Source organism: Nematostella vectensis, chromosome 13 (assembly GCF_932526225.1).
Source record: "Nematostella vectensis chromosome 13, jaNemVect1.1, whole genome shotgun sequence".
Classification (NCBI taxonomy): Eukaryota; Metazoa; Cnidaria; class Anthozoa; order Actiniaria; family Edwardsiidae; genus Nematostella; species Nematostella vectensis.
The window spans coordinates 11,781,128-11,799,760 of record NC_064046.1 but is presented as its reverse complement, the minus strand read 5'-3'; the positions used below and the strand labels follow the sequence as shown (position 1 = coordinate 11,799,760).

Genomic DNA, 18,633 nt, shown 5'->3' with positions numbered 1-18,633 from the left:
AAAAAGATTAATCTGATTAATCTTGATTTATTGGTTTATTTATTATTTTTGGACAGACGGACTGACCCAATGATGCTACTAGTAGAGACAAGCAAACAAAGATTAAGTCACAACTTTATTGCGCTCCACCATCAGGTCCCATTTTACAGCCATCAGCCACAATAAATACTGCTAACACCAAAATAAGAAGCGATCTGCCACTTTTAGGCCAATTTACATGCTTGCACTGCATCATGGGAGTCTTAGAAACATATTGACAGAGATGCGGGAGAACTCATCCCCCCTTTGTCGTATTAGTTTTTTGTAGTTTGTTTCAAGTACCTTTGCCCCAAAGCCAAACCAGCTCCAAGAAACCAAAAAAAGTCTGTCCAAAAATGTTCCAATAGACTTAATGATTTGTTTGATTATTTCATGACTGATGGTTTCATGATTTGATTGACAGGTCTGCTGTCGAGCTATGAAAAGTTGCTTGAAATCAATACCCTTGACGACGACATGCTGGAAACAGTCAAACAAATGCGACGAACCGCCACCAACCAGGTCAGCAATTTTAAAAATGGTAAACTGCTTCCCACCTCCGTCAATCACATTTTAAATTTGTTAGAAACATATTTTGTACCAGGTAATCATAGTCTCTGATAAGTCGAATCTTGCGGTGAAATTAAGTGATTCGGAAATTATCAATATGTGTGTCAATGAAAATATTCACTTTTTGCCTGAAGGCCGTCTTCCTCATTTTACTGGTTTACCTTGCCTTTCCATCAGATTCGAATTACGTGTGCTCAGTTGTGTCACGTGACACGATAAATGTCCGCCAATTCTGCGCAATAAGCCGTAATGTTTTTGTTGCTTAGAATTTATGAGCGTATGCTCCTCATAGTAGTCTGTACGCGCTCTCTCTATTCTGCAGATCACAAAGCGGTTCCTCTCGTCCCCGTCAGACGATGAGACACAAAAGTCTGCACTCGAATGTTTGACGAAAACCCTAAAGGGCAAGCAAGCTAGTGAGTTCTTGAGCATGGACGAGGAAGAACAGCTAATTGACAGCGTGTTCAATGCTGTTAAGCCAACAGTGTCGAGTCAAGAGGGGCGAAGGAGGCGGCGAGCCACAGAGGAGTCTACCGTCGTGGAGAAAACAGCCGCTGAGGTACACAAGCCGTGAGGGTAAAGCGAGGGAAGCACTGAAACTGAAGGAGGGGTGGGTAGAAGTAAAAAGCGGCATGGAGTTGGGACAAAGGATGGAGTGAAGGGGGGGTGGGGGGGGGGGGGCAGAGAGGCCGTGGCTTACGAGTTAGTTACCGTCGAATTGGCTAAGGTAAACAGGGTCGAGAGGTCTCTTCACGGTGAATGTCTCTTGAGCTCTGTACGCGCCCTTGTTGAGATAGCTCCGCTTATGTTTCTATTGCGCTCAGCGCGCGGGGTTCACTAAATGACCTTCGATCTTTCAGATCAATACAATATTGTGGTTTGCACGCCCTACATCGAGCAAATTGAAATTGATTGAAAATAGTACTTTGATATTTCGGTAAAGGCTGTGTACCTTTTCTCAAGCCTTGAAATCTCATATATAAATCTGCAAGATCCTTTGAAATAATTCTTTGTACGGATAGCTGGTTCATTTCATTACGCTTGGTCGTGATCAGGAAGATTTTACGTTGTTTTGTTACACACTTTTACATTTTTTTAGTAGATTTTCTTAAAACAAGCTTGCGAGTTCCCCATTAACGTAAATTTTGCGCGCCTTTTTCCGAAAGACTCCGCTTAAATGTTTATTTGGAGCTCCGCACTCAGGCTTCCGTCTCAACGGCCTACCGCGGGCCATCGTTTCACTGCCTCCGTATAAAGGTTCCTTTTGATTCTTTCAGGTGGAAGCCGTCATGGATATCTACAAAAGCTTACTATCAGTGGACGATTTCGATTCCCCCGCGCTGACCGTCAAAGACCAGTTCATTGAGATTATTGACGAGCTTGGAACGTCCCTCTGCAAAGGGTTATCTGTAGGCCAACCCGCGGTCACTGCCGAATCCGCTGACCTAGGAACCCTTAGAAGCGAGAAGAATGATTTCAGTTTGATTGACAGCAACATGACGCCGCTCAGCTGTCAGGCTTGCACAAAGAATGTGACCTTGAGTGCGCATGCTCTCCTGGGAAAGTCACTGCAAGATGAGTATGCCAGTTGGACTTGTTCAGCGGAGGCATGCAGTGGCGCATGTGTTGTGTCATCACAGGTTTGATTAGAAAAAAAAACTTGTAACATCAGTTGCGATTAGTGCCATACTTGCACTCGCGGTGCATGCCGAAATGCGCGCGCTCATTGTTACTGTTGATATAGAGACACTCAAACAAAACACGGTAGTGTTGTTATTGGGGTACTGTTGCTATAGAGACACTCAAACAAAACACGGTAGTGTTGTTATTGAGAGAGTGTTGATATAGAGACACTCAAACAAAACACGGTAGTGTTGTTATTGAGAGACTGTTGCTATAGAGACACTCAAACAAAACACGGTAGTGTTGTTATTGAGGTAGTGTTGCTATAGAGACACTCAAACAAAACACGGTAGTGTTGTTATTGAGGTAGTGTTGATATAGAGACACTCAAACAAAACACGGTAGTGTTGTTATTGAGGGGGTGTTATATAGAGACACTCAAACAAAACACGGTAGTGTTGTTATTGAGGTACTGTTGATATAGAGACACTAAAAAAACACGGTAGTGTTGTTATTGAGAGAGTGTTGATATAGAGACACTCAAACAAAACACGGTAGCGTTGTTATTGAGAGAGTGTTGATATAGAGACACTCAAACAAAACACGGTAGTGTTGTTTTTGAGGTAGTGTTGATATAGAGACACTCAAACAAAACACGGTAGTGTTGTTATTGAGGCTGAGTGCCCGTTTAATTTGTTTAAAACTTGCGCAGAATGTGCGCGCGACCAAAAGTGGAACTGACTTAAAGGTCCCTAACTCCCTAATCATTTCATTTACTTTTTTATATTTTTTGTGTGGTCTTTCTTATAAAAATCACGTCCATATTTATTCTAACAACATTGATGAGCCAAAGCCCATAATCAATCGTCAGTGTAGAAAACAGAGTAAAAAGCTTGTGCGTCAATCATCTAAATGTTAGCTTGCTTACCTCTAGATGAATCATGACCTCCTGGCTCGTGCAGTTTGGCAGTACGCCCGTCTCAGTGACGTCATCTACATGAAGCTTTTTAACCCAGAGACCCTGGCTGCCATAGTGATTTCAAAATTGTCCAATCAAATTAATATGAAGATTCCGTTGCGCAACATGCCGGTCAACGATTTCACCCCCATGGTAAGTGGCCCTAGTCATGGTGTTTAATTTTAGAACTACAGAGCAGACAATACGAGCATTGCGGAAAAAATCTGCAAAATTCCCAAATAGTCGCGTTTGTTAACCAGAGTATCAAATATAGTCCATCAAAAAATTGGTACTCCAAATTTTCCGTTTTAATAAGACTTATTGCTGGAAGAAATACAGTAAAATCCCGCAAATAAGAACATGTAGATTAAGATCAGCCAGGCTTTTATTTGGTGAAAAAGGAGAACATATAATAATACGGGCTGGGCCCGGAGTTTAAGAATGATTCAATAGGGAAGTAACTAATTATTGTTTATGTAACTATAAGTTAATATCATGTTTCCGGCGCCGTGGATCTAATTCACCCTCTTGTTTCCCTTCTTTTTATTTCCTTAATGTATGGTAAGACTGTGTATCCAGATCACAGTTTAGAGGAAATTCAAAGCGCTCTCTTCCCTCCTCTTTGATGTCGCGAAAAATAACGAAAAAATGTCCTGAGCACGATGACAAAATTTTGCGGACCTTGTTCTAAACATCCTTTCTATCCCGTGTGTTTTTCTCAGTGTTATGTGTGGGACAAAGTCTCTTCCACGTGGTCCTTCACCGATGTCACAACCCACTTTTTGATCAATGAAACGGGACAAGTGTACGCGAACTGCAGTTCCCCCCTGCTCGGCCACTTTGCCGTGTTCTCAGTCCCGCTAGAGGTGCAGAAGGAAGCGGCCGCTGCAGCCGAGCCCACACCAACCACCGAGGCCGCTACCACCACTGGAAAGGTGTTGTCGTCAACTGAGGTGATGACAGACACGACACCGACGATCGTTGGGAGCACGACTGAGACGGTGCGCCCGCCAGAGAAGCCGGCCCGTGTACAAGTGAAATTCCCAGCTCCGTGAGTATATTTGATGATGGATAATGACGATGATGATATTGAATATTCAGTGGAACACATACTGAGCTTAATAGATGCAGTCACATTTCGAAGCTAGGTGAGTTGGCAGGTTAATAGAGGTCGCCCGGCTAAGTGGAGATACTACTGAGGTACCGCTACTGAATGGTGGTGGTGATGATTTTGTTGCCCATGATGTTAGATTAAATGTTGCTGATGATGAGATGAATTGTTGTGCTATGTCTATCTTATGTTATTATTTTTACTTTGTCTTGGCCAATCACATTTCTTTCATTAGTAAGGCCGTTAGGTTGCTTAGTTAGACCTGTGGTACGGTAAGGCGAGCAGCAAAATCGTCCAACTTGTGTGGCAGCATTTGCAAAAAAGTTGCAAAAATATTGCTGCGACAAAAGTTGGTTTGCCGGTAGTAAAACGCGCAACATCGCCTTTGACCTTTTTTTGGAGCAATGCTGTCACAAAAGTTGTACGATTTGGCTGCTCGCATTACCGTACCTTTACACGGAGCATTTAGGATTGTTGCTCGTGAAAACGGTGGTATGCTTGGTGATATTGATGATGGTGTGACGTAAATAAAAGAACGCCATGGTGTTGTGATTATTTCACAGATGTTGTCTTGGGGGACTAATTCTCCTTTATTTTAAGCTTCCCGAAGGACGAAGCCGGTAAGACCACCTTTACCCGTTCTTTCCAAGCCTCCATGGCTGTCAAACTGAACGTGCCAGAGTTCCGTATAACCGACGTCACCCTCAAGGAAGGAAGCATTATCGTATCCTTCACCTTGGCACCAAGCGCAAATGGTACGACGGTGCAAGACCTGAAGGTTACGCTGGAGGGGCTGGTGACTAGCGGTAGTTTGACCGTTACGCTCGCGAGCGGCGAAGTCTTTGTAGCGGACACAGCGTCATTTAAGGTATATATCTCAAAATATTGTCCGCGCGAACTGCGGTTGGCTTCTTTTTACGCCTATTAAAAACATTGTCCGTGTGAACTGATATAGGCTTATGTTTAACACAACACAGAACAACACAATGCAATATCTTTATGTAAATAGCCTGTGAGCCAGTCAGTCCTTTCGCGTCCGTAGTCCGTAATAACAAACATGTAGTAGGCACTCTTGGGGTCAGGTTTCCATTGAGGTCGGCTGAAAGCACAATTCTTCTTTTGGCGATTTCTTGCGCCTTCTCACTCACTCCATCACTCCATTTTCGCGCCTGATTTTGGGACTTTCTGGCAAATGAGAGACGGCTAGCAGTCTGTATTTAAAGGGCTTAGGGGCAGATACAGGAGCTCCAAAAAGGGGAGGGGGGGGGGGGGGGGGCGAGGCAAGGATTTTAAGAAAGGGGGAGCGGATTCAATGTTCTTCCGTGTATTTCCTTATATTATACTTGTTATTTTTAAGCCAAATATCTGAAAATAGGGGGACTGGGCCCGCTCGGTCCACCCATAAATCCGCCTCTGGTGTATAAAAACTGCACAAAAGCAGATTTGTGCATTCACTGTTCTCATTCCATTCAGGTCCTTGCTGAGGGTCAAACAACAACTGCTAAGCCAGCAATCACTGCCGCCCCTGCAAAGTCGACCGGTCTTAGTGCGGAGTTCATCGTTGCCATTGCGGTGGGCAGTCTACTGGTGGTTGCTATCATCGTCATTGCCGCTGTGTTGGTAAAAAGGAAGCAAAGAGGGCCTGAGGCAAAGACAAAGGTCAAAAGCCTGGATGTACATCAATGGCCTAGCAATCCCGTTCAGCAAGTACGGGAGCCAGCGCAGATACAAGGCGCTTATGGTGAGTGGGCGGTGACAACGAAACATATCCATGTGCACATGTCGTTTTTCTAAATGTTCTAAGAGATCTTGGGGCGAGCGCACGGGAAACCTGTGATGTTCAAAATACGCTAGGGCCTGGCTCTATTTTAAATATGGCGTCCTGTAAAATCGTAGTTAACACGAATTCCTGCGAATCTACATGTAAATTCTCGACGTACCCAGTTCTAGGGCGACAGAAAGCGAAAAAAAAAATGATTGAAGCAGACTTCAAAATATGGTATGTAATGTCCTAATAGCAATTATGACCGAGCGAGCTGAAAAAAATTCTGCATGGGCGGGTTTCTGCACTTCTCTTTCTGATCTCTTTATGTTTGCTGAAAAGGATGTCCACGATTTCTTTTTTACTATCCCTTTCCCCTCCATGTATGTTGGCTAATGGATATCACTTTCTTGATGCAGATAACGTCTCGCTCCCTGGTACACCGGATTCAGAATAGTCACGCTACGTTGCGTTACAGCACGTCACGTCGCCTTCTCGTCACGCCGCACTGCATACCGTCTCATCAAATCCATATAGAGTGACAGCCAAACAAAATCAATCCCTTTATTTTATACCCTGCTAAACGGCTCTCATTCGGGGTTATTCGGAAGTGTTTTATTTTCGAATAATTTCGAGTCCTGTGGCGCGCTTGCAGGCCAATGCTTCGAATAAGAGCCAGCTGGTAGGCTACTTTTCTAACTCCAATTTCTCGTGTGCTGTACTCTGGGTTCCACACTTTCTCTCACCTCACCTCACCTCACCTCACCTCACGTCACGTCACGTCACCTCACCTCACGTCACCTGACGTCACCTCACCTCACCTAACCTCACCTCTCGAAAAAACGAAAGCGCGACGAATGTGTGCCGACGGAAGGGGAAGAGGCTATGGTCTGTTACGATGTACCGCTCGGCGTATTGTTTAAAGCCTGGCAGCGACTAGCTGCTGGCTCTCAGGGTAATTGTCGAGTCTGGTACATCTTATGCTCTACTCGTTTCAACAGTCTCCGCGGAAACGGAGACAGAAACGACACAGAGATTGACCCCTTTTTATTTCCACATTAGGCCCAACATGTTTGGTCGGACTGGCTGGTTTAACTGGCTTTACAGGATTGACCGTAGTTTGACTGGCATGTTTGGCAGTTTTGACTGGTTTTAATGGCCTAAAACAGGTTTGATAGTACTCACTGGTTTGACTTGTCTAAATGGTTTCATAGTACTGACTGGTTTGACTTGCCTAACTGGTTTCATCGGAGAATGGCTTTAGTAAATGAAATAAGATACACCATATGTTTCCGTAGCTAGTCAAAAAGTATAGTGTGATTTCGCGTCCCTGGATCGAATGCGCAACGATTCTTGGGAGAGCATTGTGCTACCTCTTTGTCGTTCATAGCTAAGCGTACTGATGTGCTTAACCGGGAATCGAACGCATCCCGCATAAGGACGTTGCACTTGCACATTTATCTGAAGCCTCATGCAAACGGCCACAAGGGAAGGACCTGCTGGCGAAAAACTTTACAGCGCCTAAAAACCTGGCGTAAAGAAACAGCGCCAAAATTTCAGGACTCCGTTATTCTGGCTGTTTTTGCCAGTAATTCTGGCGTTTGCACGGAGTTTTAACACAAGCGAAATATTTAGTAAGGAGAAAAAGGATCCGATAGGATATCATGAGTTCCTGCTGCGTTCCTCGCGGACGCTATGAAGGGATGTTAACTTTTCCAGGGGCGGGTCCAGGATTTCAAAATAGGTGGTGGATAGTGGCCGGATAGGCGGCCTGTAACCGATCCACTGGTTCTTGGTAGGTCACATAGATCTAACAATACTTAAAGCTGAATTGAATTTGTCGCGTCAGCAAAGTCAAGCAGGCGATGGCACATGGACAGTACCTTCTCCGTAGTTTCTTCAAAGTGAATTTTCAATTTTTTTTGCTCAAAAAGTGGGGTGGGTATCCACCCAATCTACCTCCCCTGTGTCCAAGGATCTTCTTTAACACACGTTTAGAACAGTGGCCGCTCAGAAGAATCTCTCCCCCCCCCCCCCCCCCTACGCCTCCTCCCATGCTCGTACAGGATTCGTCGTTTTAGTTTTTGGCTGCAAAAATGCCACACCGAAAAGACGTAAAAGGGGGGGGGGGGGGGGTCCTAAAAGCGCCCGAAAAGACAGCTGGGCCCCGAGGCTGTCAGACCTTTTACTATATTCAGTAATATCAAGCGCAAAACCTTTACACTATCGTGCCTTCTACCTCCCCATTCCTCGCGGCAACTGAATGTAGCACCATGCACTTTGAATGTAATAAAAATGTCTATTCGACAAGACTTGTTTGCTCTCTTGATATCTGACACCAGTTACCCTAATATCCCGGAAACAAAAACAAACACAGCTGAGACATGTCTGTTGATTTCGTGACAGATGGAGGAGCCAAAAAAAAAAATGCTAAAATATAGATTGCGCGCAGTGTTCTTTCGGGAAGAGGTAATTATGTGGCGAAAGGTTCATTTTGTAGGAGGAATTTTAGGCTTTCCGTGGTGCTTGGCGTTAGATTTGACACATTCTTTTGGGGAGGGTTGAAGAATAAAGGCATAGGGAACCGGGATAGAGGGAATCCACTCTACATCATCCTCGGTGCGATAGGCCTCTTTGGTTGAACGTACTGCATCTGTGGATCGTTTTGGGCGGTGAAACTGCATTCTTCCTGGCTTTAGGGGGGGGGTTCTTCACATGTATGCTCGTCGTATTTTTAGGGGTAAAAATCGGGTCTCAGGTATTTTAGGGGGGTATATCAGAAAAAAAAAACAGCCTTTTCTCTTACAATTACGGGTATTTTTCGAATTTCCCGACGAGCATCCCTTTCAATTCTAACCTGAAGAGGGGGCCTTTAGTTAGTGAAACAAACCTCTTTTTATTGGGGGGGGGGGGGGGGGGGGAGTTACCGCGGCGCAAAGAACCATATGGAATTGAACATGGAAACGCGCGTGTGGAGATCTTGGCAGCGATAAACTTCATATTTTATTTTGAGCAAGTTACCGTAAATACTGCTTCTAAGGTATGTTTAGGTTGGAAATCTTATAGTGTGACGGGTTTAGGCGCCAGAGACAGCGCGCGAACATGAACTTTTACCATATATGGTTTTCTGGTGTTACACTGTCATGGCGTGACGGTGTTCAGGCGCCAAACAGCGCGCGACCGTGACCTTTTCGAATACAACCTCGCAGAATGAATGACAACATTTAGCTGTTGTCCTCGAACTTTGGCTCCGTTTTGGAGCCCATAAACAATCTACAAAAGTACTGTAAACCCACATTTAGAATTAATACTCTCAACTCTTAATCTTTTGGAGTATTGAGAGGGGAATGAATCGAGGCAAAACCGACGAACTCTTGTGTGAAATTCATGGTTGAGCTATTCAAGAATTCCAGTTATCCCAAATGGCCTAAAGCGGTGAGTTAACCTCGTTTACATCTTCCTTGCACAAACTGTAGGTGTTTTTATATCACTTGCTTTACTTTAAGACAGTGTTTATCAAATATTACCGGTATCTATACCTATCAGTTTATAATTACTTGATGTACTAAGCTAAACATTTGGGCCTTACTGCATTGTATTAATGCCAAACATCGCAGCTTCAAAGCTTGTAATGAAAGACATTCGACTGCAATAAACACAAGATCAACAACTTGTTATTGAATAAATCTTAGCTTAACAATCTAAAAGCCTGCGCAGTCAAAAAACAAATCCCTAAATTTATCGGTTTTCTGTAAGATATGTTTTTCATTTTGATATACTTTACTCAAAGTAACTACTCAAAATAATATACGAGTAGGTTTCTCGATGAAGTGTCCTTATTTTCGTAGGTTTATGGGACCTATTGATTTAAGCCTATTTCATTTACCTACCTTTTCCTCACATTTGTTTTATTCTCAAAGCCTCTTAAAACATCCAGGGAATTTTATATTTCTTAATTTTTTATCGAATCTCCTATTTTAATGTAACCACAAAAAGGTTTAGTTGAATAGATAATTTTATTAATGGTTAAAGTTCGATAAACTATTGTGTTTTTCTATAAGGATAGAATTTAAAGCTGTTGTTTTTATGTTTTGATATAGTAATATGATCAATAATTAATCTACAAAACCGAAAAATGCGGCGATGGTTTTTGCGCGCTGACAATTGGTCTAATGGTGTTAACACTTTGACAAATTACATCAGTTACAGCAAGATTTTAGCGATTTGATGTGATATTTCCAAATACAAATAAATTAAGAGATTATGTTTCCTATTTGTTATTTTAAAGGTATTTTTTATTCCATGTTGTTTCCATAGACCCAGATTTTTTGATGAATACTTTATGTAAAAAGTATATTAGGATTTGCGCCAAGGTGATTTGTGTTGAAAGTTCGAAGCCCTACTTTTAGCTTGTCGAAATTGAAATTCACCGGTGACAATGTAAAGAGTTCAGAATTCAACGTCATTCCGGTTGTATGTCGTGGGAAAGATGTCATTTTTCTTGACTTAGAGACCAGTAAAACGTTTCATGAATGTTCGATCGTAAAGTATTTTAATACAAAATTAATGCTAAACCACCAAGGCCCCGTCCACACGTATACGGAATCGAATGGATCCGCAACTTTTTTGTTTCGGATACGGCTATCGTCCACGCGTATACAACGATTACGCTGGCGGATCCGCAACTTTTCGAATCCACAAACGAGAGCGGAACGAAATGAATACGCTACGATTCCGTATACGTGTGGACGGTTGAATCCAACGCAGATTTATATTTTTTAGAACGATATTTCGGCAGGCCAACAACTGCCTTCTTCAGGTTATAAATGAGTTACAATGGCATGTTACAGCTAGTATATGTACAAAGTTCATTGATGATTAACTAACAAAAGGTAAAAATAGTAATTGAGTAAGGAGTGACTTATGGAAGATGGTAAATAGGGTGGTGTGGATTACTAAGTAGCTAAACGGTTTCTTCACGCCGGTTGAGGCCACCGGGTTCAAGAGTGCCAGCGCGAGCTATCAGTGTGGCTTCTCTTGCTTTGAGAATGGAGTCGCGGTTATTTCTTATTTTTTCAATAGGTATGAGCTCTATGTCAGAAGCGGAGTGGTTAGGTTTTAGGAAGTGTTCAGCGGCTTGGGTTGGTATGGATCGAGATTGGGAGTCTACAGTTCTGCGGTGGTCATTAAAGCGTTCTTTTAATTTACGTTTAGTTTCCCCAATATATTGAAGGTTACAACGGTTACATTGAATCATATAAATCACGTTTTTAGTATTGCAGGTTATGTGGGAGGTTATAGGTCGTGTTTCACCTGTTGAGAAAAATGTGTAGCTTGTCATGCCATCGGTTCTAATATAGGGGCAGGTTAGGCAGTTTTTTCCGCAACGGAAAGCACCGGGAGGTTGGTTGGTGGGAGAGCGGTCGGAAGGTAGCTTGGCTTTAACGAGGATGTCGCGGAGGTTAGGTGAGCGGCGAAAGGCGACAAGAGGGGGCTCAGTGAAAACCTTATGGCATCGCTTAGACGAGAGTAGAAGGTTGTAGTTTCTACGGATTATGTTGTTGATGTTAGGTAGTGTAGGGTTATAGGTAGTGACAAAGGGGATGCGACGGGAGTTTTTGTGGTTGTTATTATTAGGGCGTAGGGCGTATACATTAATTAATCAACTGTCGACTCAGACCACAAGGTCCGACGTACACCAGCAGATAGAGGCTGTCCGGTGGTTTCTTCCTACGTTTTTTTAAAATTACGATGACGTCAAAATCGTACCCAGTCTCTAACCGTAGAATAAGACAAGATGGCGTCGCAACTTGTAAAGCTAGAGCGATTACGGAATCACCGTATACGTGTGGACGGGCAATTACGAAACGATTACGCTGCGTTCGGACGGGAAACTTTTCGATTACGGAAAGAAAAAGTTGCGGTTTCATTCGATTCTGTATACGTGTGGACGGGGCCTTAGAAACAACATATTTAAATGATAAAAAGTGTAACTTGTGGGTGCTAAAAAGCTTTGATGGAAGGGGTGCGCTAATTCGAAGCGGGCGCCTATTGGAAGCTGGTTAGTAAAAATACTAATTACAGTTACCGATTTTTTCTGCTCACAATTTATTCGCGGCTAACTGGCTTAACTTTTATCTGCACCTTTCTCGGCAGAGCTTTTTATACGAAGTTTGTACGTCAATTTTCTTTATATAGTTCTTTGTTTTAATTGTTTGTGTGATTGTTTAGAGGGAGATTTCGTCTCCCCCCCCTCCCCAACTTTGCAAATTATCATCCGGAAAGGCACAAAGTTACTGTCCCGTCAACATGAATAACACTATTGCATCTCTAATCGTTTGAATTGTCGTTTTTTTCTAGTTCTATTTGGCAAGATGTCAAACAAGCGAATTGAGAGAGAACCAGCAGTTAAAAGTCACGTGACGTGTGCCCCCCGGCGTCCACGCTCATGCATTTATCCGCTGACCAGAGATAGTGGGTCTCGCGGTAGCCGATACGAAAGACTTCGCACGTCGACATACTCAGATATCCCAGAAAATTCAAAGGGACTTGGAAATTCAACTAATGCCAAAGTGACAGGAACAAAGGATGGGAAGTTAAAGACTTCGACTTTTCGTTCATCCCCACGATTAAATAAATCTCCTGTTATTCGAAAGGGTAATGTTGCACAAAAGAAGGAACCTGTTAGAACATCAAGTCTTCGAGAGGTATCTGAAAAATCCGTGGATAAAAGCTCGGAACACCGGGAGCCTGGGGCTATAAAAGGGGGGTGGTTTCAAAGGCTGTCACACCCCATGCTTGCAAATTTGAAAAGAAAAGTCAACGAAAAGCTTCACAGAGAAAGTGATGATTGTGCTCACAACAATGACGTCATTAGTTCCAGGCCTTCTCACGAAGGTGTTGAACCACGTGACCCCCACGTGTTGTCATTAAGGCCCATAAAAGGAGCGTCCAATCGGAACTTAAGTGACAACGTCACTAGTGGGAATACTTGCGATTCATTGGCTGTCCGTAAGTTGAGTGACAGCAAAGCGTGCAGTAGTGCTGTCAATAGTTTGCGCATTGTCAATGATTGGAAAGCTTGGAAAAATAGAGACGATCATTCAGATGACGTTAAACCAGGGCTTAAACGGGACTGCAAGACTATGTTTCTCGTCGTTGATTTACCGTGTAAACTCAATCACGAGTTCCCTATGCCAGAGAAATGGGCACAAAACGCGCACGCATCAGGTGGAATACCACAGCTGCTGACTCAAAGTGCCAGCTCGACTGTGGGCTCAGATGATTCATATGGAAGGGACATGGATGGATTCCTGGGACGAGCAGAGAGTAGCGAGCGTGAATATGCTGGTAAGTACATTATATAGAAAAAGTCCCTGCAAGGTAGTTTTCTTGGGGGGTAAGCCCCAGTCATTTTTTTTCTTATGCGTGGGGAGGGGTAAGTTGCGTGAGGTTAAGCTCCACCAAGAGGAACCCCATTCAAACTCTCGGGGGATACTGAAACAGTTTGAATTTCTGCTGGGGCAAAGATAATGCTTCACGATAAAACGACAATTATGGTATTTGCCTTTGATCTAAGACTATTTTTTCTTGAATTTTTTTGACAGTCTTTATATTTACTTTGAACTCCGTCAATGGATCGAAGCGGTATGGGTACTGATACTGGTAAATCACGTTTCGAAACCATTATCGCATACATTTTCAGTTTCATAACTTTTTTTTTCAACCCTTCTCCTCTAAACCAAACCTCTTTTTCAAAAGTGGTATCTGAGAGGTGGCTTAATAAAGGCCCCAGTTTCCCTTAACTTGACTAAAGATTTTATCATGTTGACCTCCATTTAGTGGCAAAATCATTAAACCATATATATTTTTTTTGTTTTCAAAACGACACCATACGTTAACTGGTCACTTGACGTTCGACGGTGTGAAAACATCTTTTTTCTATAAAAAAATATCTTGATCTTAATTTTGTAAAATATACAAATGAAATAGTACCAGTAGCAAAATCCACTTGAATCACTGTGGAATACAATCCATCCTACGATAAAGTTATTATTCTTATTTTTTTCAAGCATAAAATAGTGTTCTCCAGAGTCTTTATCGAATGTATGTCTTTTAAAAAGGAGCAACCAATCAGATGCGTCTTTTTGACATCCTTCAATCAACGTTTGTTTTGATCCGTGCTTGGTAACAGGTGCAAGTAGTCAATGCCTTCGAGAGGTCGAGAGACCGCGAACGAATATTGATTGCACCTAATCCCCCTTTATCGCAGTAATTGTTTTAGCTGAATTATTTATTATCTCAACACTATTATACCAAGGAGTTAGGCTTCCCTCGAAACGCATAAATTTACAATGGCATTACATGCAGAAATTGGAAAAAAGGAGCAAAACAAACAAGGATTTGAAGCCATGTGTGCACCAAAAAGCTAAAATATGCAATTGATTTGTAGAGATGCGCAATCTTCATGAAAGTACGGAAGAATAATAGACATAAAGCGGTATTTCATTCCTTGGATGGAGCTTAAAAGAATTGTTTTTCTATAATGCTGTCAGTAGCCTGTGAGTATGTTGTTTGCTGGAGTATTGGCTTTGGGTGCGCAAATCAGAAAATGTAAGTATGCTGAAAACATTCCATACAAAATATAAAGATGCGCCTTTTCGTATTTTGCTGTGACTATTTCTATCGCTCACGCGTTCCCCCGAAAATGTAAGCAAAATATTAGTACACCCAATACTTCAGGCTTAATCACTCGAGAACAGAATACGAGCAAGCCGTAGACAAAGTCACGTCACACTTCCTTTTAGTATTTCTGAATATGTTTGATACTGAATTTCTAATTAACGACGTTTAGTCTCATAACCCAAAAAACATTGACATTTAAAAAAATCAAAATTAATAAAGAATGCGTATGTTGACCTTAGTACACATTTCTGTTTGAATCGTTGCTTATTTTCTCGATAATAGCCTCTAGAGGGAAGAGAAAAATGCTCGCTAGAGATTGGCTCATTCAATACTACGCTCTTGATTTTGTCGACTTATAACAGATTTCCTTCTATGGTCGCAGAGATAACTACTTTAAGAAAATCGAAACCCAGCAAAAAGGAGGAGATCATAGGTAGATTTTGTCAAAATTGCAAATTTAAATGAAATTGTTATCACTCTTGTCCAATATTGCTAATTATTTTCGACCTCAAAGTAGTCAACAAAATGTCGTAAAACGTTACGATCTCGAGTACCCTTATGAAAAATTCTCAGGCGCCGATCATCATATCGCGATAATACGTTTTATCTCGCGTCTTATGTTTTTTTTCGTCAACGAATTTATTAAAAGTTGTAAGAAATAACAACTAGCTAAATCGCTCATGAACCCACCAAAGGTATAACGTGGGGTAGGGGGTGGTGGGCTGCTGTGTGACGGAGGGGAGGGGGCTATTGCTGGTTTTTTTCATACTCACTGATGAGACTTAAAATCATTACACACGGCGAGAAGCGCTATATATTGTGCATTCCACGCATTCCTGGAGTTGGCCGCAATAGAATAGTATGAAATACTGTTCGATCCGTGGAGTGACGAATTTGATAGAACTTTGGAAAGTGGTTGCTTTATAGAGGTAATAGCTGACTGTTCAGTAGGGGAACGACTCGCTTACGAATAGGCCATTACAGGTACATTCGCCGTTACGCGCCCATTCGCCGTTACGCGCCCATTCGCCGTTACGTGCCCATTCGCCGTTACAGGCCCATTCGCCGTTACGTGCCCATTCGCCGTTACGTGCCCATTCGCCGTTACGTGCCCATTCGCCGTTACGTGCCCATTCGCCGTTACGTGCCCATTCGTTGTTACTGGCCCATTCGCCGTTACTGGCCCATTCGCCGTTACGTGCCCATTCGTCGTTACGTGCCCATTCGCCGTTACGTGCCCATTCGCCGTTACGTGCCCATTCGCCGTTACGTGCCCATTCGTTGTTACAGGCCCATAGCCGAAAGCTTACAGTACTGTAACTTCCTTAACAGAAAATATGGACCCCTTAGATCTTAATGTTTTTATTTTTATTTTTTTTTTTCAGGCCGGCAAGCTTTGTACGAAAGACTGCAACGCAAAGCGGACGCCCGCAAGGCTGCAGAATCACGTGAACGAACGTATGATGACACGTACATATCACGTGACGCAAACGCTAACGATGTTCAACCAGAGAGCAACAGGGAGACGCCTTGTCAAGATACTGAGGTTTGTGAAGTATGATTACTTCTTTATTACAAACACCGTCGGAACCCTCAAAAAAAGCTCCCGTAAAAGCTCTTATATTCCCCTTTGGGGCTTATTTCTATTTTGTCTTGAAGATTGGGGCGAGCTTACTAGAAACAGAGGGGAGTGGTGGCGTGGCTAATAGTAGAGGGAGGTGCATTCTTAAAATCTCTTTTTCCTATTGTTGACACTAAGTTTTTTGTTCCTTCCAAAAGTCCCAGATGCTATAAACAAATCTATATTATACTTGTCTCTGCATTAGCGATGGTATTATTTGTCTTTATTGTATTTAAAGAAGCACTTGTTCTTTTGTAAGCATGTTACGTTATATTTTCTCGGCTCGAAGTGTGGGTAGGGGGCATAATAGAAATAGGGGGGTTATTTGAAAATTTTGGTTGGGGTTGGTGGAGGGGGGTGGTGGGATGCTTACGTCGTCAATCAAACAAAAAAAATGAGGGATTCACAGTCCCAAAGTAAAGAAATCTTGTCAGGATCCTTGTCCTCTTGATAGGCGGCGCCCGCACCAGATACCAGATAGCTGACACCCACTCTACTATCGCGTTCTAGTTGTTGGAGGTCCACTCCCAAGCTGCAGGATCCCTTATTCCTATAAGCGGTCCTATCGTGTCAGGCAATTCCTGCAAGGTGTTGATGCTATTGGTGTTTTCCTTCAGATACGTGTAAATGTAAAGAAAAGGCATTCTACCCATCAAGTTTTCGGTGAGCTTCCTGAATCCGTCGAGGCCTACTGTGGCAGACAGACGAAAGGAGAACCCACACCCAGCGATGGCACGGTATACCCGACTGCTACTACCATTACTATTACCGTTGCTGTATGACCTCTAAAGTATGCGTAACCGTAGCGTGACCGACACCCAGCGACAGCGCTGTATTCCCGCCTATTATTACTATAACCGTGACTATCAGTGACCACTATAGCATGCGTGACCGTAGCGTAACCGACACCCAGCGATAGCGCGGTATTCCCGCCTATTATTACTATAACCGTGACTATCCGTGACCACTATAGCATGCGTGACCATAGCGTGACCAGCACCCAGCCAGAGCCCTGGCCATACGTGACCGTGCCGTGACTTTTAATTGTGTGAACCACTGCTATACAGCTATTTACTGTAGCTTGCGTCATAAACAACGTGACTATGGAATGTTTGATTGACGCGGTGATCTTTGATTGAGTGACCGCTACCGCGGCTATGACTTGCGTGACACAAGCGTCACTATTATGTGACCCTGACATGATTATAGAAATTGTGTACTAGCGTTGTTGTGGTGATGGCGATAATCGATTTTGTGACCTCGAGGGACTTTAGATTGCGTGATCAAGCGTGACTGTTTATTGTGTGACTTAGCTGGACTATAGATTACGTCATCGTTAACGTAACTCTGTCGTCGCTATGACCTTTTCGCGTGTCCACTGTCACCACTATATACCCTTGACTATTACATGACTATTACGTGACCCAGTAATTGCGTGATCATCAATAATTCAGTTTACATATGCCCCTTTTTAGATCACATTGACATACAGTGGTCCACATGATGATCACAGAACCGACTCAGACACCGATAATGATGACACACCCCGTCCCATCCCTCCAGCGTTAGGCGTCCCCACCCCACCCAGGAAGAACAGTTTTGGTCTCCACGCCATGGCGCCGTTGTATCGTGGGCGTATCTCGGTCCTGGAGGCGGAAAAGGAAGTCCTGCTTGAGATGAACGCGACTCTACGGGACGAAAACGAGGCGCTTCGGCGAATGACGTGCTTGATGACAAAGGGAGACGGTAAGTAAAAATCGTTAGTAATGCTCCGTGTAAGAACTAGGCAACCCAACGGGATATGCACACTGGCATGTCAAAAATGCCTTTGTTTATTCTAGAAATTTGATTGGCCAAGACAAACCATTATAACATAAGATACAGATAACACATATTTTAACATATTTTTGTTATAGGGTTAATTACTATGTCTGATCCAGCTTTTCAGGTAAATTTTATGTGGGGAACCTTGTAAAATATAAGACAACGAAAAGCTATTGTTCTGGCTTCTTCTGATTGGTTCACCACAGAAAATCACCTGTCAGGTATATAGCAAAGGACAATTTTCACGCAATTTCTTCAAATCTTACTATCTTCTATATGTCCTGCATGCATGTTTGGTATAAAATAGATCCTATGTTGGAAAGCTATAATAAAGCTTTTTGCCGCAGGACTTGGCCTAGTTCTTGCATGGATGATTACTTTATAGGATATTTAAATACGCGCGTTATGATTGGCCGACAGCCCATGGTGTATTTCCCTGCGCGCCCGGGTTAGACGATGTT

General features: G+C 43.0%; 2 protein-coding genes across 7 annotated transcripts in view; both read left to right on the top strand.

Annotated features, from left to right (window-relative positions):
* LOC116603340 overlaps window positions 1-8,352 on the top strand; it is a 35,499-nt gene extending 27,147 nt beyond the window's left edge. For 4 of the 5 annotated variants that reach the window (XM_048720876.1, XM_048720878.1, XM_048720875.1 and 1 more), the window contains 8 exons: window positions 443-540; window positions 911-1,147; window positions 1,866-2,228; window positions 3,146-3,322; window positions 3,892-4,220; window positions 4,881-5,148; window positions 5,754-6,021; window positions 6,462-8,352. In XM_048720876.1, coding sequence (XP_048576833.1) covers window positions 443-540; window positions 911-1,147; window positions 1,866-2,228; window positions 3,146-3,322; window positions 3,892-4,220; window positions 4,881-5,148; window positions 5,754-6,021; window positions 6,462-6,499 — 1,778 coding nt within the window. In that variant the 3' untranslated portion in view covers window positions 6,500-8,352. Of the gene's footprint in view, window positions 1-442; window positions 541-910; window positions 1,148-1,865; window positions 2,236-3,145; window positions 3,323-3,891; window positions 4,221-4,880; window positions 5,149-5,753; window positions 6,022-6,461 lie in introns of those variants that run through there. The other variant, XM_048720879.1, reaches the window with a different exon arrangement.
* An 874-nt stretch (window positions 8,353-9,226) lies between these two features.
* LOC5519444 (transient receptor potential cation channel subfamily A member 1) overlaps window positions 9,227-18,633 on the top strand; it is a 54,449-nt gene continuing 45,042 nt past the window's right edge. Inside the window, exons 1-5 of one of the 2 annotated variants that reach the window (XM_048720837.1) lie at window positions 9,227-9,477; window positions 12,403-13,392; window positions 16,113-16,273; window positions 16,966-17,085; window positions 17,824-18,094. In XM_048720837.1, the coding sequence (XP_048576794.1) occupies window positions 12,417-13,392; window positions 16,113-16,273; window positions 16,966-17,085; window positions 17,824-18,094 (1,528 nt within the window). In that variant the 5' untranslated portion in view covers window positions 9,227-9,477; window positions 12,403-12,416. Of the gene's footprint in view, window positions 9,478-12,402; window positions 13,393-14,335; window positions 14,656-16,112; window positions 16,274-16,965; window positions 17,086-17,823; window positions 18,095-18,633 lie in introns of those variants that run through there. The other variant, XM_048720838.1, reaches the window with a different exon arrangement.